Source organism: Staurois parvus, unplaced genomic scaffold, assembly GCF_062004578.1.
Source record: "Staurois parvus isolate SC_StPar_1 unplaced genomic scaffold, SC_StPar_1.0 ptg000616l, whole genome shotgun sequence".
Classification (NCBI taxonomy): domain Eukaryota; kingdom Metazoa; phylum Chordata; class Amphibia; order Anura; family Ranidae; genus Staurois; species Staurois parvus.
Window position 1 is genome coordinate 1,199,794 of NW_028318412.1, and position 21,023 is coordinate 1,220,816.

The 21,023-nt window shown below is 40.4% G+C and overlaps 1 protein-coding gene across 1 annotated transcript; it reads right to left on the bottom strand.

Moving 5' to 3' along the window:
• Positions 1-9,585: 9,585 nt before the first annotated feature.
• LOC149449499 (anterior gradient protein 2-like) lies at positions 9,586-15,910 on the bottom strand. Its single transcript, XM_089693171.1, has 8 exons — positions 15,753-15,910; positions 15,307-15,483; positions 15,074-15,137; positions 14,765-14,817; positions 13,778-13,854; positions 13,496-13,559; positions 11,380-11,463; positions 9,586-10,327 (listed from the first exon to the last, which is right to left on the bottom strand). Exons 2-8 carry the CDS (start codon positions 15,476-15,478, stop codon positions 10,278-10,280), a joined length of 564 nt encoding a protein of 187 aa, XP_089549297.1. The 5' UTR covers positions 15,479-15,483; positions 15,753-15,910; the 3' UTR covers positions 9,586-10,277.
• Positions 15,911-21,023: the final 5,113 nt, after the last annotated feature.

A 21,023-nucleotide genomic window follows, 5' to 3' on the forward strand; every position in this document is an offset into this window, starting at 1 on the left:
GGAAGGTTTAAACCCGACCGCCACTGAACAAGACACATAAGCTGAAACGTCAAGACTGGGCCAAGGAATATCTGAAGACAGATTTTTCAAAGGTTTTATGGACTGATGAGATGAGAGTGACGCTTGATGGACCAGATGGATTGGCCCATGACTGGATAACAGGCAGAGCTCTAATTAGACTCCAATCCAAGCAAGGTTAAGGTGGGATACTTGTATGGGCTGGTATTAAGGATGAGCTACTTGGACCTTTTTGGGTTGAAGATGGACTCAAAATCGACTACCAAACCTCCTGCCAGTTTTACAAGAAACGTTCTTCAAGCAGTGGTACAGGAAAATGTCTGCATCTTTCAAGAAGACCAAGATATTTATGCAGGACAATGCTCCATAGCATGCATCAAAGTACTCCACTGTGTGGGTAGCCAGTAAAGGCCTTTAAAGATGAATAATGACATGGCCCGCTTCCTCACCTGACCTAAACCCTATTGACAACTTGTGGGCCCTTCTTAAACAAGAGATTTATGGTGAAGGAAAATGGTACACCTTTCTGAACAGTGTCTGAGAGGCTGTGGTTGCTGCTGCACTAAAAGTTGATCACCAACAGATAAAGAAGCAGACAGACTCCATGAATGGAAGGCTTATGAATGTTATTGAAAAGAAGGGTGGCTACAGTGGTCACTGATTTTTTTATTTTTTTAATTTATGTCAGAGATGTTTATTTGTAATGTTTGAGTTGTCTGTAAGGATCCCAAAACTTCGCTTTTACTTTCCTAAATATTCAGGTTTGAGGTTTATTAACTTTTTGGACTGACCAAGAGCACTGTAGTTATTCTATAATGAAATGTAATCCTCAAAAATGCAACTTGCCTAATAATTGTGCACACAGTGTATAATCCATGGTCTATGAATACCAGTCCTCTGCTGTACTCCAAGATTAGAAATCTTTAGGTTTACAGGTCAGATTTTCCTGTTTTTTCTGTCTATCTGTGGAGTTTGGCTTTAGGTACCAGTCCATCTAAAAAGTGTTATTTCAGTTTTTATATTATGGTGGAGAGTTAATCCCTCTAGCAGTTTCTAATATTCTTTAGCTACTCTGTTGGTGAGATAGCTTGAGTTCCGGTATCTACACATCTCCTGTGTCTGCTGGATGGTTTTACATTTATTTTATATTATGGAAAATGCAAAATGGAGGTGCTAGCTCACACACAGATGGACAGAAGCACCCAGGAACTCTGTATAACAGGGAGAGCTCTGTGTTGGTGCATTCAAGCCATAAAAGAAGCAAAGGGCTGTCTCACTTTCACACTGCACCTATGGTTTTGGGTGAACTGATCCTTTAATTAGAGTTACACTTTAGTTATAAAGTGGCTGAGTTGGTTCATTCAGCCTGCAAGAGGGGCACTTTTATTGCTTTTTTGATGTGAAACATAGCAGAAAGACCTGCTTGACATTGGACTTTACTGGCTGTGCCTTCAACTTTTATCCTTCCATGTGTCCCCTTTGCTTGAGGCAAATTATTACTAACTTATCCAGTGCTGATTACATTATGTGAGCATGTGCAAAGAGTGCTCAAATCCCTGCCACCAAAGGTGGACTGGACACTTTTGTACTTCAGATTACCGTGAAAAAAAGGAATCCGTTGTTATTTGCAAATATTGTTTTCTTATAAACGTAATCATTGATGAACATTTAAAGTATAAAAGGAGGCCTGACATTTTTTATTGTTTTTGTTTGACTATAAACCTTTGTTAATTTGTCCTTTTTAGCTCTGCAAAATTAGCTTCAAGGTCTGTTTGCAGATACATATATGTACTGTGTTTAACATTATTAAAGAAACTGACTGCAAAATCAATAAGAGGAGTCTAATTATTACGAGATCACCTGGAAGCATGATTGAAGATTTGGCACAAAAATAAGGGGATAGATGGCAGCATGTGTGACAATGGGTTAAAAATTATTTTAAAACTTTCAGTTCCCATGTACTGAGTGTAATATTTAACCACTTCCTGCCCAGACCAATTTTCACCTTTCAGCGCTGTCACACTTTGAATGACAATTGCGCGGTCATGCAACAGTGTACCCATATGAAATGTTTATCATTGTTTTCACACAAATAGAGCTTTCCTTTGGTGGTATTTAATCACCACTGAATTTATTTTTTTCTAAATAAAAGAAAAAACACCTGAAACCTTTGAAAAAAAAAAAGTGCACTTTTCTTAGTTTCCGTTATAAAATTTTGCAAATAAATAACATTTCTTCATAAATTTAGGTCAAAATGTATTCTGCTACCCTTCTTTGGTGAAAATAATAATAATTGAATGTGTATATTTTCAAATGTTTCTATTTTTTTTATTTATTACATTTTTTCTTTTTTTTTTTTACCATTTTATTTTTCAGCACACTGACCAACGCAATACAATGTGACCATAGTAACAATGAACTACACTGGGCAAGTGATCAGGATTTTTTTTTTTTTTAACACATACTGATTGCAAATATCAATGAAATACATTGGCATTAGCAATCATAGTTACTGAATGAAACTGATTCATTTTAGGCTTTTGTTGTGATTAGCTGTGATTGGGCAAAGCTGATCACATGATAAAGATTGGGCTGTGACTGACCCTGTCTGTATCGTGACCGCCTTGACCAGTTACAGCTAACAATATAATTGTATACAATGAATGGCATAACAGGAAGCCATCCATTGTATACAATTGACATGTGATCTGCTGTGATTAGTCACAGTGGTCACATGACACTGGCAACTGGCTAGTGTAGGGATATATCATTGGCTGTGTCCCGTGGACACAGCCAGTGACAGATCGCGCTGCTGCATGGCCGTGTGAACGTCTCGTTTTGACAGGACATCATATGACGCCCAGTCACAACAAGGAGTGTCCAGCCCGGCTGTCAATCTGCTATAGGCCGGGCGCGAAGGTGCTAAAGGTCTATATGCTCCACATATGTAACAGCTATATATTCCTGAGCACATGTACAGTTTACAGTAGTCACTAATGACATTATAGGATCTGTTGAGCTGTATAGGGAATAGTCTGTTTACCAACTTAAAACATTGCAGGAAAAAGCAAGTATTTTGTGTTTTAAATTCACTTGCACTGTGCCTTTGAGATTGCTGAAAAATGTGACTACACTAGGAGAGTCCATTTCCTAACAAAGCCCCCTCCCTCTTTGAACAAAGCCCTTTCTCCTTCTTCCTGTTCTCTGCATCTTTTTGTGTGTTGGTCGGTCATTTAAGTTACTTTACATTCTTCACAGTATGTGTAAAACATTAATGTCCACACGTGCTAAAGCACATGCATGTGGCTTGAACAAGTTCTGACACCTCTCTATGGAACAGTCTACTTTATCCTTAGCATTTGTAGTTACTTTTACTTCTCTTCTCTTCAGCCTCCCTCTGCTTTGCCTGGGAAATCTAAATGACCTACCTGAAGGACCATGCGACTTGCTTCCCTTCTCCCACATGATACTGTTGGTGATTGGCCCCTTAGGCAACCTGTACTGTCACATGGGTTCCAGGCAAGGGTTCTCAGCCCTGTGTACGACCCGGTCACACTGGATGCAGTTTGCATGCCATGTGACTTGCAAATCGCAGCCTATTGTCTGTAATTAGAGCGGTCATGTCTAACGTATTTTTAAAGTATTACATGCACTACTTTTGGTGCGATTTGCATAGACATCTGTATCAGATGTCTTTCAAATTGCATCTGAAATCGGCATGTCATCCTACTTTGAAATTGTGTGACTTCACTGTAAGTCACATGATTTCAAAGTAGGGTTTAATATGACTGGGGTGTAAGTCTCAATTTGAAGCTTATACAGGGCTTCTTCCTGCTGACAAACAGTGCAGCAGGAGCTAGTTAAAGGAAGACAAGTGGCTACAAGGACCATCTTTAACTAGCTGCCGACCGCAGATAGCCGAATGACGGCTGCACTGCGGCCGGCCAGTTCTGAGTGGACGTCATATGACGTCCTCGCAGAACGCGCTCTCCGTGATCGCTGTGTCCTACGGACACAGCTGATCACGTGATGTGGTAAAAGGCCAATCACAGCGGCCTTTTACCACGTGATCAGCGGTGTCCAATGACATGCTGATCAGAGGGAAATGCAAGTGCCGATTCTCGGCTGCACTTTCCTCACGCTGTCAGATCGTGAGGAAAGTACTGCCGAGAACCGGCAGTTGTCAGAGCGGAGATCGGCACCGATCATCAGGGCACTGATGATCAGTGCTCTGATGATCGGTGCCCAGCAGTGCCACCCGCAAGTTCCGCCCACCTGTGCCCAGCAGTGCGCCCACTAGCTCCGCCCACCTGTGCCCAGCAGATCACCCACCTGTGCCACTCTGCAGTGCCACCTACCTGTGCCCAGCAGTGCCACCCACCTGTGCCCACCCACCAGTGCAGCCCAGCAGTGCTGCCAGTCAGTGCCACCAGTCAGTGCCCAGGGGTTGTGCCAGTCAGTGCCGCCAGTCAGTGCCCAGCAGTGATGCCAGTCAGTGCCGTCTATCAGTACCCATCATCAGTGTCACCTATCAGTGCCGCATATTAGTGCCGCCTATCCATGACACCTCATTAGTGCTGTCTATCAGTGCCGCCTATCCGTGCCACCTCATTAGTACTGCCCATCAGTGCTGCCTCATCAACGCAATTCAGTGAAGGAGAAAAAATACCTGTTTGAAAAATGTTATAATAGAAACAAAGAAACTTTTTTTTTTTACATTTTTTTCATTTTTTTATTTATAGCGCAAAAAGTAAAGTGCCCAGTGGCAATTAAATACCACCAAAAGAAAGCTCTATTTGTGAGGAAAAAATGATCAAAATTTCATATGGGTACAATGTTGCATGACCGAGCAATTGTCAAAGAAGTGCGGCAGCACTGAAAGCTGAAAATTGGCCTGGTAAATAAGGGGGTATAAGTGCCTGGTAGGCAAGTGGTTAAAGTGAAACTGTAGCATTGCCCTGAATGGGCAAATCACAAGCACACTTTAAAAAAAAAAAAAAACTCAGTTAAAGTAAAGACGTAGTTTAGTAGAACATGGATTTAAATAATAGCTGTTCACAAAACTCAGTACAACCAGTTAGAATTAACTCTACACACAGAGAAATATGTAGGATGCCTTTGGCAATTTGCCCTTTTTAAAAAATGCTATCTGTCTGGCTATCATTCCGATTTACTAACTTCAATGTGTGCTGCGCAACTGGTTTGGAACAGTATGAAGAGGAGATTGGACTTGTATCTGCCTTCAAGAGCAACATGCTTGTTTCTGGTCATTGGCTAAAAGTGTAAACTTAAGAGACAGCCTGGAAACTAGCATTCCGGAAAAGGGTCTGCATAATCCAAAGGAAGGGAGATGGTAAACCAATGTAAACTCAGTGCCTAACACCCTTGCAATCTTTTTGTGCCTACCCCTGGCCTTCATGCTGTAATTCCCCAGGGCCTTGAGATTTGTACATTGCTAACATCTATTATAAATAATATTTTATTTGGTAATGGTGAGCTCCTGCTTCACATATTAGGTATCCATGTGAAGAAAGAAGGTGCATTCATTAAAAAAATAAAAATTGTAAACAAAGCTTTCTAAAGTTCCTAGAAGCAGGATTAACTGCTAAAGAAAACACATGTATTGTCGGTGAACATATATTTTGAGTGTTAACTGCAATGTTACATTTAAGTGTAAGCTCAGCATTTCACAAAAAATGATAGGGTGAACGAACACCCTACACCCTGCCTGCACTTGCCTCCATGGGTGATTAGCTGTCACTGCCTAGGTAGCCAGTCCAGCTGTCCTAAGATTTCATTGGCCTGCCTTTTCCCCATCATTCCTTAGGGCTTCCAGGAAGAATCAGAGCAATTCAAAATGGCCTCGTGCCAGCATGAGACCAATCAGAATTTCTTTGATATGTCCTGAAGGGTAAGAAGAGAGAGGTTTGCAAAAACTCCAGAATGTGCATCAGCTCCATGGGCAGTGACAGCTAATCATCCATTGAAGAGGAAGTGGGGAGGGTGTAGGGTGTCAGTTCACCTTTTCTTTTTATGTAAAAAGGTGAACTTCTACTTTAAAGCAGAGCTCCACCAAAAGGCTTTGTCCACCGCTCCCCCATTAAGGATTGGCCCCTTTGGGGAGCGGGTACCCGAATTTGACAGGTACCCACTCCAAATTCTACTGCAAGCGCCTAGGCGATCGGAAGCGGAGGTTGTTCCCCCTCCCCGTAGACGTCTGGGACACGTGACAGGTCCCAGAAGACTATGGGGCCATTCACAAAGCGCAGCGCTTCATGTGCAGTGGGCACCCGGCTGCGAAGCCGTAAGCTGTCACAGCCAGGTGCCCACACTAAAGATGCCGGTGCCAGGGAGAGGAGAGAAGACAACCAGTGAAACCAGCAGTGGTGAGGACACCGAGGGACAGGTAAGTGGCTGTATTTTAAAAGTCAGCAGCGACAGTTTTTCTCGCTGCTGACTTTTTTGTTTATTTTTTTTTTAGCTGGAACAACACTTTATACATGTAGTGATTGACTCTATACTCAAGACCCCTCAATATCAGAGTGACCCCACCGCCAAGTGGGAATGACATAGTCGGCACGTAACGTTGGTAGAGAGATTCCCTTCTCACCTTGGAACAACACTTTAAAGAAATGTTTCTGGGACTTTCATGCATGTTTTGGGATTGTATTAAAACTGAACTCCAAGCAGATGCTAAAAACACCAATTTGTGTGAATGCAGCTAGTGTAAGCATTTTGAGTTTAACTTCAACTTCTTCCAAGCCTCTGTACAGCAGCAGTCAGACTGGGAGAGTGAGGAACAGCACTTGGGGCTGATTGGGTTTTGCTGTAGTACACATACATTTACAAGGCACTTAGAGGAAGAAGCAGAGCGCTGAGTCATCAGTCTTTTGCTTCTTCACTGTACATATGAAGGCTGGGGCAGACAGGTGACCAAGCATTATTGCTTAGCTGCAGAAGAGAAAAGTCTGGCCACTAACCCAGACTGTGCTGCACATCAATACTATGCAAATATCATGATTGGAAATAAGAAAAAAATCATTTGCCAGGTAACAGCTCACATGTACTTGTACTCAAATGTACTTCAACTCTGTATTAAGCTCTTTGACTTCATCTTTAATAAGAAGTGCAGGAATATAAAATAATAAACACACATTTACCTAGCTGCTGCAGCTCCGGTGGGATGCTGCAAGCTGTCCCCCGCCAGCTCTAAGCCCAAGAACTGAGCTATCTTCTGATTTTCAGTCACCGTCTCTCTACTCTGCCCCTCCAGCAATCGCTGGAGCGCCAGGCAGGAGAGGGGGCTGGAACGACTGACTCAGACTCCCAGCAGGGTGATGGGAGGGGCTGAGCCAGCTGCTTGTAAGGCATCTGGGTGGATCCTGACATTATTGTCAGAATCCCTCCAGAGTCTGGATTGGGTCTGTTATGTCAGCCAACAGTGGGCTTTAGCCTGCTGTTGTCTGATTTTGGGTCACAAGTAAATGCACTCCTGTGACCCACATGAGAAGTATTGCCAAAAGAGCTTTGGGCATACTTTTAATTTTAACTACTTGTCCTCCAGAGGATTTACCCACCTTCCTGACCAGGCCATTTTTTGTGATATGGCGGCGCGTTATTTTAACTGACAATTGCGTGCTCATGCAACACTGCACCTAAATGAAATGTATGTCCTTTTTTTTTTTCTTTTCCCACAAATGAAGCTTTCTTTTGGTGGTATTTGATCACCTCTGAGTTTTTTATTGTTTGTGCTATAAACAAAAAAAGACTTACAGTTTTGAAAAAAAAAAACAATTTTTTTACTTTTTGCTATAAAACATATCCAATAAAAAATTTAAAAAAATCAAATTTTTTCTTCATGAGTTTAGGCCAAAATGTATTCTACATGTCTTTGCTAAAAAAAAATCCCAATACGTTTAAATTATTTGGTTTACATGAAAGTTATAGCATCTACAAATGGCGATGTGTATATATATTGGAATTTTAATTTTTTTTATACTAGTAATGGCGGCAATCAGCGACTTATAGCAGGACTGTGGAGAGCATTCTGACACTGGGGGGGAACTGACTAACTGCCACTGACATACCCAGTGACAGTAATACAGTGATCAGTGCTAATAAAAAGCACTGACACTGTACTAATGAAACTGGGCAGGAAGGGGCTAACACCTGGGGCTATCAAAGGGTTAACTGTGTGCTGTGTTTTGCTGTGTGCTGTGTTTTACTAGGGAAATATGCTGTTTTGTATCTCTCCGCTCTGCAGAGAAATACAAAACTGCATGTCCATGCTGACAGGAGAGAGACCTGTGTTGTTTACACACAGGTCTCTCCCTTGTCAGCTTTCCCGGATAATCACCAAGTTCCAGCCGGCAATTCCCGGTGATTGACATCTCTAGCTGCCAATAGCGTGCGCCCCCTACCCGGAAATGTAAATCACGTATATATACCTGATTTTGCACAGCCCTGTCACCCTGTATCAGTATTTATGCTCTAAGGTGGAGGGCAAGCGGTTAAAGAGAGATGTGTAGACTGAAGTGAGCTATCGCTGGCTTAGATCAATTACAGTATTTTCCTATTTTGTTTAAAGGCTAAGTTCATGTTTTAAAAACAATCAATATACATGCTTTTGCAGATAAAAAAAAATGTGCACTTTATTTATTTTTTTCCTCGGGATCATGCAGAGCATTTCAATCGTAATCAGCAGATGGGTGGCGCAATGTAATGCTCCTGCAGACATTGCCTATAGCTTTTTACCCATACCTCTGTCTGGGCTTTCTGGGTGAAAGCTGCAGGAAGTGTCGGTAAACTATGAGAGCACTCACCAGCACCCTTACAGTTCATTGTGAACTAACTGCAAGCCAGCTACGGAGGTGGCAGATGGGACTTGTAGTTTATTCATTCACAGATTTCTGTAAATGAATGACATGGCTTTGTGGTCTGAATTCCATATAATCATGCTGTCTTTAATTTGTGACAGCAGGTGCGGAGTAGAGAATGGGGGGATGTGGGAGGTGTGGAGGCTGGTGCATAGTAACATGTTAATAAATTTAAAGTTAGCCTTTAAAGTGCAATCGCAGCAAAAAGTTGTTAGTTATGAACAGGGTGGTAAATTGGGTCTATGTTGCATCCCTCACTCTAACAGGAACATAACAAACTAAAAAAAATTTTAGTTTGGGGTGGGGGGAGTCTAAAACCTCCTTCATCTTTGTATTTGGAAATTGTGATCCGGACAAGAAAGATAGCCAGACAGGGAGTGCATGTTGATTTCAGTCGGTCTGTGGACTCAGATTTTGTTTATACAAAAAAGCAGAACCATTGGGCAGCAACATTAATTAGGGACTGGAGATTGTAAATCTGATGAGCAAACATGAGTGCTTTCATATTCATATCACTAATCTCACACAAAAACTATTCTCATATAAAAATTTTCTGTAACTTCCCTTTAAATTCTGTAGAAGGAAAAGCTCTGGCTAGGTTGGTCCTTTGGGAGTAGACCTCATGCAATAAAATTTGCTTACTAATAAACTTGTATTTATTAATGTGCAGTTAACCACAGAGAAGACATAGTGCTTCTGATAAAACATTTATTTGATACAGTTAAAAATACATAGTAAATATATTCATATAAAATGTATAAAGTTACAGAGGAGGTGAACTGTTGATCCAAAGAAGTGTGTGCAAAAAACTGAACAGGAGCCCCTAATGTGCCTATGTTTAGTGACATCACACCTGTGACACTACGCCTACCTACCAGAATTAGGAGGATTGTATAAAATATCACAAATCAATAGAATACAATTTAGGCAAAATATTTTATGTGAGAAAGAAATAAGGGCTACACTTCTGACTGTAAAAGGTTGTAAATTCAAGAGATTCCAGCAAAGAACTGGCATCTGCATAAATTATTTATAGTATGAATTGTAGGCTAATATTGACTGATGGGCGTTGCTCTGTTTATACAGCACTGTATAAAACACATGGTAAGTTCAAATTGTGCATTATGGATCTTTTCAGTTAACTAGGGGAGAGCATACAGGTACAAGAATATTAAATATCTGTGAATAAAGCCAGTGTGTGTCTGGGAACTTTAACAGTAAACCTGGTAAAAGAGGATGCTAGGAGTTCTTGATCAAGTTCACCACGTGTCATATTGGGTGGGGGACTGTTCAAATAGGGACATGCTGGTCTTTCCTGGGTTGTGCTATGCGGTGCTTTCCTGGTCACCATTGGATCAGTGGAAGACTCCTTTCTCTGAGCACTCACAACTCTGTGTGCAGGAGAATTTTAGCTTTCTTCATGTTTGTAACCACTGTTGGTGAAATATAAGGAAAGGCAATATTAACATCATCATCCATGATGGTATTAGAATTAGTATATTATGCTAACAATAAGTGATAAGTAACTTGCATGTAGAGTGGATGAAGCAATACAGTCACCTTTTTTTTCACAGGGTAAGATAAATGCAAAAAAAAAAAAAATGCCAGAAGAAAAATTATGTATGCTGCCATTGAGGGCCGCCTTCTGAAAATGTTGGATGCTTGGCTATCACTGTCTGACATTGTCTAAATCAGTGGTCTCCAAACTGAGGCCCGGGGGCTGGATGTGGTCCTTTGCTTGCCTATATCTGGCCGTTAAGGCATTTTTTTCTCCCACTGACATCAACAATGGGGCATAATTCCTGCCGCTGACATCAACCATAGGGCACCATCATTCCTATTGACAGCAACAATCAGGCACTTTCCTTCTACTGACACCAATGAGGAGACACTATTCCTCCAAATGACACAAACAAAGGGAAATTGTTCACTCCAATGGGCACAGTCTGGCCCCCCCCTAAAGTCTGAAGGATGGTAAACTGGCCCTTTGTTTAGAAAGTTTGGAGACCCCTGGTCTAAATCATAGACTGTGAACAAGCTTGTAGTAAGAGCGGAGTTTCAGTTTGTATACCTATTACAGGTCTTAAAATAACTGAAGACCAAATATCAACAAAAAAACCAGCAAACTAGTATTTTCAAAGGTGGATCAGCAATTGCATTTCCCAATGTATTCTACTATGCATTGGTGAATACAGCCAACCCCTGCCCCTAACAGAATGGATACTATTTAAAAATAGGAATTGCTGCACCGCTTGTGGGCTAGGCATGTTGCTTACAGTAATCAGGCAGATTACATTTTGTAATCCACAATAAATTATGTCAAATGGCTTCTGATTTGTCACTATAAAGAACACCTGTACTTTTCCTCTCTACCAAGTCTTTAAGTAAGCAATCGTTCAGTAACCAAAAAAACTTGCAGATGATTTCTTTTTCACGTTATCTTTATCTCCTTATATACACAAAGCTGTTTTCCAGCAGTACTTACATTCTGGGATGTCTCCAGCTTCATAGGCATACAGTCTGTTTGAGTATCTTCCTGCAAGGTCTGTTCTGACAGTCATGGATGGATCTGTAAAAAGCATATCCATGAGAAGTGACAAAACAATAGTAAATGACAAAGACCACAGCCTAGAGCAGTTCAATAACTGTGCAACTATTACAGCTAGAACTCTCGGAAATGCTTTTCATTTGAACATCTCTATGATTATTAAATCACTAATGTCAAATGCAATGCAAACACAGTTCTAAAACTGTAAAATGCATAAGGTTTAAATAGAGCAAATTTTCTTCAACATAAAGAACTATTTTTGCTAAAGGTGGACATACACCTTACGATAGGAATGCACATGGTTTATTATGACAGAATCAAGGCGTTAAGGTGGACATAGCATGATGAATACCCTTTCGGTATGATGTCAGTAAAAACAGGAATCCGATCTCAATAGATAACATTTTACTTGTGTTTGAATCTATAACCTAATCAATAGAGTGCTGTTCTTCTCCCCTCCCATGGTAAGATGCTGGTTGCATCTTATTGATAAGCACATACACAGAAGACCAGCATGTATTGTCTGTGCACAGGAGTGAAAAACTAGATGTGTGGTTAAACGTTCAATTTTCATGCTAGTTCTGTAGTTAGCTTTTATGCCAGAAGTCTTTTGATTAGGAGATATGTTGTTGCACATGTTTAGGTAGCTTTTTTGTTAACTAATAAGTGTCTTTATGTCAGAAGGCAGTAGAGAAACAAAAAGGCAGCGAGGTAGTGGAAAGCTTCACAACTACAATGTGCCAGAGCTTGTGAGAAGGCCTAGGCATTCCCCCATAACGGAAAGGTTTTGCTGAAGGTATGTTCAGAGAAATTATCAGCCAGAAAAAGAGGGATTTGTTTTTAATGAGCCAGCCAATTGATAGTCTTGCATTGTGAGAAGGAGCAGTAAAGCACAAGTAATGTATAATACTGCTAGGTATGACGTGCACATGCAGTATAGTAAGGAAATATGGCTGCCCCAATGTAGATATATATAATGTTTATAGAAACAAGGTTTTATAACAATGCATATTGATTATTGCATAAGATTATTTACATCAAACTGATATCTTAGGAAATGTATACCTAAAAAACAATGCAAAGACTATGCAATTCCAAAAAAGTAGGACATGTAAGTTCTGCCCTAATGCATTCAAACTCAAGTCTTGCCTTGACTATTGTAACTCCCTCCTCATTGGCCTAACTTCATCGCAGGCTATCCCCTCTTCAGTCTGTCATGAATGTTGCTGCCAGACTCATCCACCTTGCTAACCATTCCATATCTGCCATCCCTCCACTGGCTTCCCGTTGCCCAACAAATAAACTTTAAAACATTAACAATAACATATAAAGCCATTTATAACTCTGCCCCAAATTACATCACCAATCTTGTCTCCAAATATCACCCAAACCGTACTCTCTGCTCCTCGCACAACCTCCTACTTTCTAGCTCCCTTATCGCCTCCTCCCATGCTCGTCTCCAGGACTTCTCCAGAGCCTTCCCCATCCTCTGGAACTCTCTACCCCAATTTATCAGACTATTGCCTAATCTGCTCACTTTTAGAAAACCTATCTCTTCAGGGAAGCCTATCCTGCCCTCAGCTAATAATGGAATCTTTTCTTCCTCCTACCAGTCAATCCCCCACAGTTATTACCTTTTGTACCACTAGCCCCTCCCTCATAGATTATCAATTCCAAGGAGCAGGCCCCCCTAACCCTCTTGTATTGAACTGTATTGTCTCTCGTTATATTGTAAAGCGCTGAGCAAACTGTTGGTCCTGTATAAAGTCTAACCATAGTTCAACCAAAACGTGTAGAATACACATTCTTTCCCTTTTTGTTTCTAACAGTTGCAGCTTTATCCTGAAATAGTGGAATGCTGACAATATAAGGACTTCGCTATTACAGATAGAAGAAGGCACTGTGGGTCTAACTGGGTAAAGTGCCTTAAATAGGACCGTTTTTATTTCACATATTTTGATAAGTGAAGAACAGAATATCAGACAAATTTTTGGGATGTTACAAACAGTCCAAATCAAGACAAAATTGTATTCTCAATGAGAACAGAACTCACCCACAAATAAGACTCTGGGTACATAATGTCCATCTGGAGACTGGTTATCATCAGCGATAGGGTGCTGTAAGCAAAGAGTAAATATAGATGGAATAATTTTACTGTAATTTTGTTGCTGCAGGCAATTATCCTTTCTCTTTAACTTCTAATAGTGAAAGTACTGGAGGGATGTTATCCTGTGCCTCATTATATACTCGTATACATTATTTTTTTGTAATATTAATTGTATGTAATTTTGTAATTCACTAGGTATAAACTGCAGAAAACTACTAGGAAACTCACCACTACGTTTAACATTATAAAGTCTTCACGGGCCAGTTTCTGTGCTATGGTGTCGGCAGAAAAAGCTTTTTTTAGTTCTGGATATGGGAGAGAAAATAAAATAATCAGTTTTATTGACCATTGGTAAAATATCAGATCAAAACAGATAGATGTAGAGCACTAAATCCTATTGCTACATATTAGTAGGGATTCAAGTTCTCAATCTTGTTCCAGCCATGTGTTCATTTGTACTGCCTACAAAACCAAAACATTTGAAAGAAAAATGTTTTCCAGCTGATCAGATGTTGCTTTCCATAGGAATGTAGCTGCTATATATGAATAATGTGGACACTTCATATTTCTGTGTTGACACATCTACCCCAGGGCTGTCATCCCTTAGTCACTACATAGTGAGTTGCTGACAATGAACGAGCATGAAGTATATGATGATTTTTCAGGATTTTTTTTAAAAACCAGGCACTCTGCTGGCTCTGCTCAACCATGTTATACCACCTGCTGCTGGGATCTTAAACATTTCCCAGCTCCAGCTTATGTTCAGGACTGTTTTAAAGATAGGATGACACTAAGGTTGTCACCAAACCCAGCAGGGTACCAAAATCAAAAGAGAACATTCTGGTGAGAGTGTTCAATGTACTTTTTTGGTTACAATGCTCGGCCTCATAAATTATCAACCAGCAGAGGTTGGAAATAATTTAATTACACCAGAAGCTTACTTTATGCATTTATGATGGCAAGAAAACTAATATTTTGCTTTATCAGCTCTGCTTATTAGCTTTATGTTTTTCCTTAGGCACTAGAAGCTGGAATTGTATTCTTTAAGGATGGCATTCTACGTTACTGAGCCCACGGCAAGCTTGGTCTTTCCTGCTGGTTTTAGAGGGCAATGCATGTTTCAACAAATGTTGCATTGGTTCCATATCACATTTCCCTACATAGTGTTTAAGTTTTACTCCTATAATTTACAAAAATAATTATGAATAAAGTTACCTTGGCTGAAGGGACAGTCTTCAAGATGATGAATCACCATAAGAGGTTTCTTTCTGTAAAGAATTATTGACAAAAGACAAAGGTTATAATAAAAGCTATATGGCTATTTTTAAGCTTTTGCTGCAAACACGCCTGGTTTAGTGATTTTATATCTAAAGTGTAATAAAATTTTATAACTAAATTGTTCTTGTTTCAGGTTTGACAACAAAACTGTAATCCACTTATACCTGTGAGGATTTGACCTTATGATGGTGATAAAAAAAAACATACAGGTGTCTCTGCATGTGAAGGCACAAAGGATTTACTTACAAATCCCTGGCCTTGGCTAAGGCCTCTTCATAGGTCTGGATCCACTCAATGTTACTGCCCCAGCCTACAAAGAAAATAAGAAATCATATTCATTTGCTCTCAATATTGCAATTAAAAAAAAAACAGCAATCTGTAATGTCTCCACTATTGCAAGGATTTTGCTGGTGTGAGGATAATAAGTGTGTACCTTTCCACTAAGACCACCCCCAGTAAGATCCCACTCAAACACTCACCTCTGTCCAGAGTTTTGGGCTGAGCGGTAGGGGCTTCAGTAGATTCTGTATCAGGCTTTGGTGCAGTAGTGGTATCAGGTGCTGGCTGTCTTTTTGGCTTTCTGGTGGCAGCCTCATTCATCACAGTACACAGGAGGATTAGCAGGCAACAAAAAGACAGGTTGGAATTCATGGTGTCTGTAAAGATAAATATACAGCTATAGTACTGAAGAGCAATAATATCAGATTTCTCCTATAAGGCAAGATGCCAAAGCTGTCAAAACCGTTGTATGGACAATATACAAACAACTCTTGTTACTGTATGAAATATTCCAAAAGTAATGTTTTCTATAAATACATCTTTAAGTATGCAATGAATTTGCTATAACAGGTTTTTTAAAAAAAAAGAGAAATTGAGGAAATGACTGTAAAAGGTCTTCTTTGTTGCTGGACTGTGTCTTACTCACCTGTGGCTTGTGGCTGCCTCTGGCAATGTCAGAAGTCCACCAGGTTGATCAGTATTGCAGGTTACAGCTGAACATCTATTTATACTCAGAGCTGAGCAGTTTGCCAAAGATCAACGTCAGCCTTAAAACCAGGATGTCCTGATCCCTGCAGTCTGACTGACCCAACCCAGAGCTCAGTGAAAGCTAAGAACTGCCCCCATCATCACACCTTTCCCTTTCTCCAGGTTGCCATTGTTTGTTTAGTAGAGATATGCTTGGGGGACACACCCGTCCCTGGCCCTTTATTCTGGATGTGTCTTTTACTTATTGGCTGAGGAGTACAGTGTTTGCGAGATTCAGAACCAAGAAGAAGAATTAAGAAAATGTATGACTGTACATATCATTCACAAGCATGACTGTACTTATTTGCTCATTTACAACTGCAGGACATTTTACACTTTTATCTGTTTTTCTAAACATCATTTGCTTTGAATTCATGCATCCCAAAATTTTGACAATAATGCTCAGGGATAACATAATTACATTGAAATCTACTGTTCAGAAGCACAATACTGTTTAGACCAGAATATGGCCCTCTAGCTAGCTGTTATGTCATACTGAGATGTGTAGTCCCAGCACAGCTATCAGCCTGGAAAGTGTTCTACGTAGATCCTGGGGCATCATAAATTGCACCACCACATGAACATTGTTATGCTGTTTTTGTTTACAGCAATATATATATATATATATATATATATATATATATATATTTCTATTCTTCGGCAGGAAGAGAGATACTCTTTTTCCAAAGATGCACAATATCTAATAATCTTAAAGAATATGTGAACGCAACATTTCATATGCCTGCTGTACCCAGCAGCGTATTTACCACAGGCAAACAAGGCCTAGGGCGGCAGTTTTCAGGGGAGCAGCGCCACTTGAGGACCTGGTGAGGCTCTGCCATGGAGTCCGAGAAGGCTGTGCACTACTGTAGGGTGAAGCTTCCCACACAAGAAAAGAAGACACTGGGCTTGGCTCCGGAGAGGCAAGGGTTAGTGCTCCACTAACTTGTTATATCTTTGCGGGCAGGAGCCAGGGGGAACCCCCCACACAGCCATTCACAGGGAAGATCATTGTGCTGCTGTTTCTCCTTCCCTAGCTCTTCTGCAGCTGAGAACAGAAGGTATGTGATCACTTACATAACAGGGGGAAAAAAAGGTATTTATGATATTTTTTATACCTATAAACAAATGTTTTGACTTTCATTTTTATTTTAAACATAATTGGTTGTTTTACAAGGTGAGGGTCTAGGCCAGTGGTTCTCAACCTGTGGGTCGCGACCCCTTTTGGGGGTCGAACGACCCTTTCACAGGGGTCCCCTAAGACCATCAGAAAACACATATTTCCGATGTGTAAAGAGCAGCTACTGTGTAGAAAGCAGCTGCTGTGTTGAAAGCAGCTACTCTGTTAAAAGCAGCTACTGTATTGAAAGCAGCAGTATTGGAGGTAAAACGACACTCATGAATTATAATTACTGGGTAAATAATTTTATGGTTGGGGGTCACCACAACATGAGGAACTGTATTAAAGGGTCACGGCATTAGGAAGGTTGAGAACCACTGGTCTAGGCAGACAGCTAAATACACAGATAAATAAACACATGGAATATGTTCTACTTGGCAAAGAATTAGTAATTTTGTCCATTCTGTTATATACACAGCTCTGACGCACAGCGCAGCCCTGTCCTGCAAGGCAGGAGACCTGAATTTTGTTTAGTGCGGGTAAAATGCATCTGTGGTCAAAATTTAAAACATATCAATTTTCACACTGTATTTCATTTTAATACATTTTTATTGAATAATTTTGGTTTAAATTATACAAATACAACCGCTATCGTGTACATAAACCATGAAGTAGAAATTAACTAACAGTAAATTGCGGTCGTGCATTGGAACATATATCCATGAGTAAAAACAAGTAATTTGTATGTCAAAGGAGAGATAACTGAAACAACAAAACACTTCAAGTCAGTACTGCAGCACAAGGGTGCAGGAAGACTATACACCCACGGCCGAGCGGCTGACAACAGTGAAAAAATAACATTTGAAATGCATAAAGTATACATTTGAATCTAAAAATATAGAGCATATCATGATTCATCCCTGCAGAAGAGCAGATAATATATATATTTAAAAAAGGGAAAAGAAAGAGATGAGGAGAAAGAGTCAAGAAAAGATCTAGAGGAGAACGTCTGAAGCTCTTGTCTCTGGGTTGTGGGGCCACCAGAGTTAAAGTAAAATGAAATTATCTATTCATATAGCTGGATAGGCATGTTGAATCCATGGAGTCCATGTTTTGATAAATCTCTCGGTGTTAGAGAGGATGCTAGAGCGCTTTTCATTTACCAGGAAAAAGTCTATGTGACGATGGACTTCCTTAAAATATATGAATTGTTGTATCCAGGCATTTGCTATAGTTTGTTTGGCAACCAATATTACATACATAGCCAACTTGAATTGGAGTTTTGAAAGGCCTGGGGGTTTCAGGTGGAGAAGGACATACCAAGGATCTCTAAGAAAAGGACAAATTAGTAGGGAGTGTAAGAATTTAAGGACGTTTGACCAGAACCAGGAGAACATAGGGCATGTCCACCCTGTGTGTAGGACATCTCCCATGGTAGTACAGCCACAGAAGCAATTGCCAGGAAAAGAGGAATGGAAGTGCGCTAGATGGGCCGGGACCGAGTACCATCTTGTAGCAGTTTTAAAAGCTGATTCCATTGTGAGGATGTTTACAGAGCAAGAGGTCAGGGTTGTCCACATTGTATTTCCAATTATTTCTAGCACACCCCTATTAATATGAATGATCTTGAAGCTTTATACATTTTGTGAATAGCTCCCACACATTTACTGTTATTTTTTAACAGAAATCCACACATTGATTTACATGAATTCTGTGATACATATTCACTATGCCCTGTGAGCAGGCACTGCTGTGTCACAGAATTCACAGAGCCAGCCTTCTGAAAGGAAGAGGTGCTGAAAGGAGGAGTTTCAGAAGGTGGAGACAGAATAGGGATCACTGGTGAAGGCAGCAATGTACTATGGGATATGTAGTCTTTAGAAAGTGAAAGTAAAGAGAAGAGGAGAAGCTGCAAAACATGCAGAGAATCCATTAAGTTGTGGACAGAGATGACCAGCAGAGAGGCAGAACTCACAACACAGAAGGAGATTTTTTAAGTAAACTTATATTGAATTGTCAAGAATAACTATAGTTTGTATTGCTTTTACAATGCTGATGTTACTAAATGAAAGTGTGTGCTGTGACCATAGAACTCCTTTAAGTAACACTTACAGGTCTTGTTGCTCTACCAGCCTGTGATAAGAAGTTCAACACTGTCATTCTGCTCTCCTAACAGCATGTTACTTGCTAGCACTTTAGCATTACAACCCAACTCCCTGACTCCTTATGCTGTTGTTACTTCTCCCAATCTGAGCTGTGCCATAGATTTCAAGAGGCAAAAACCAAGTCAACTTTTAATACTTACATGTATTAATGAATAGAGATCTGCATTCATTTATCACTTTTGTATCTGCCTGAAGTTTAATTTTCACATTTTGTGCTTTTCCTGTCCTAATGACACTTGCTTCCAATTCTTGTCCAAGTGTCTTGGAGACAGGAAATATTCCTAGTGGGGGCAAAGCAATACAAAACCTGATGGGATTCCTAAATCCAAATATATTCATACACGTAGCTATTGTCACTGGGAGTAATGTACAGAGCTGGCCTAATTTTGGTAACTGAGGACCTACTTTAAAAATACTTGATCTAACAAAATTAATGCATATCAAAATCCAGTTGAGGAATTTAGTGTTTGTGTATAGGCGGTGTTTCTGCTCCTGATCCAAACCAATTCAAGCTCCACTAATACATGTTACCAATGTTAGGAAAATCCAGTTGAGGAATTTAGGCTACATTTACAAAAGTGATTAGAACACCCTGCGATTTCCAATGGCAAGAATCTGCGGATTACTGCATCTGAAATTGCAGTTGTGTGCAAAGAGCTGCAGATGCTCATCCAGTGCAATGACAGGATTATGGCAGCCCCAGCTATTAGTGACTGCTTGCACAGCCAGTGATTACCTGCGGTGATCATGGGTTGATGCAGTGGGGGAGATTTACTATAATTTGTGATGTTTTTTGTAAATTTCTTTTTATTGGTTTTCCAATAGTAAAACTCTTACATCAAAAAGTAAAAATAACAGCGACAAAAACCCAAATTGGCCTTGCAGTGCTCAGGTTGTAAATGGAAAATTCTAAAAATATAATCAGTTACATAGGCCCGGAGGCTTTACAAATTTCCCTTCACCATCCCTCCCAATCCAGCCAACACCCCCATGTGGTACACTACTCTTGAGTCAATTAGGAGCCCCCTAGCAGGATAACATAACCTTGATTCCTTAACAGCAAAAGCTACAGTTGATACATAATAATATACAGTAAACCTGGTTAAACACATGGATATTAGCCTACAGAAGAGGTAGGTGTTGAAGGTGTACTCAGGAGAACCAGATCAGCCAGGTTGGATCCATCCCTCAGGCACTAGTGGAAGAACTGTCTATCCAGGGCTGCCATACCTTTTGGAACTTGTTGTAACATCCCCTGATCAAATAGGTAGCCGTGTAAAACGGCATAGCATTATTGACCAACCCTTTCCAGAAGGTCAGTGATGGCACCATAGGATTTTTCCAGTGCAATATCAATGCCTTTCGAGCATAAACCATCAATAGACTAAGCAGAGTACGCTGAGCCCTAGTGGGAGCCAGGCCCTCCACCAACCCAATAAACACACTGAAACCATCAAGGGAAGAGGTAGAGCTGTGACTCTGGTGATAAATCGCAAGATCTTCTTCCAAAAGTCCTGTGCCACAAGACAATACCAGAACACGTAAATTTTATCCTTAGACAACACCAGGTAGGCAAAAGGAAAACTCCACATATCATCCCAATCTTCACTCTTTAGGTCTGGGACATTCTCCACTCGCTTTGCCCTGCAGTTGGTCACCAAAGACGGAGCGATCGGAAACAGTTCCTTATATAATTCAGATAGTGGTTTCCTTACAGAATCATCCACTATATTCTCAAGAGTGGGTTGCTGTATGTCTATGTGTGATGAGCCAAATTGGGCCGCAAGGGCATGCTTAAGTTGCAGATACCTAAAGAAGTAGAGGTTAGGGAGAGTAAATTTGGATTTTAAATTATCAAAGGACAACAATTTACCTCCCTGAGTAA

Excerpts from the sequence above, each read along its gene's own strand:
- LOC149449499 (XM_089693171.1), bottom strand. The coding sequence starts at position 15,478 with ATGAATTCCAACCTGTCTTTTTGTTGCCTGCTAATCCTCCTGTGTACT. Across the intron at positions 15,138-15,306 it reads GCCCAAAACTCTGGACAGAG|GCTGGGGCAGTAACATTGAG; the intron begins GTGAGTGTTTGA and ends TTTTCTTTGTAG. Across the intron at positions 14,818-15,073 it reads TTAGCCAAGGCCAGGGATTT|AAAGAAACCTCTTATGGTGA; the intron begins GTAAGTAAATCC and ends AATTCTTTACAG.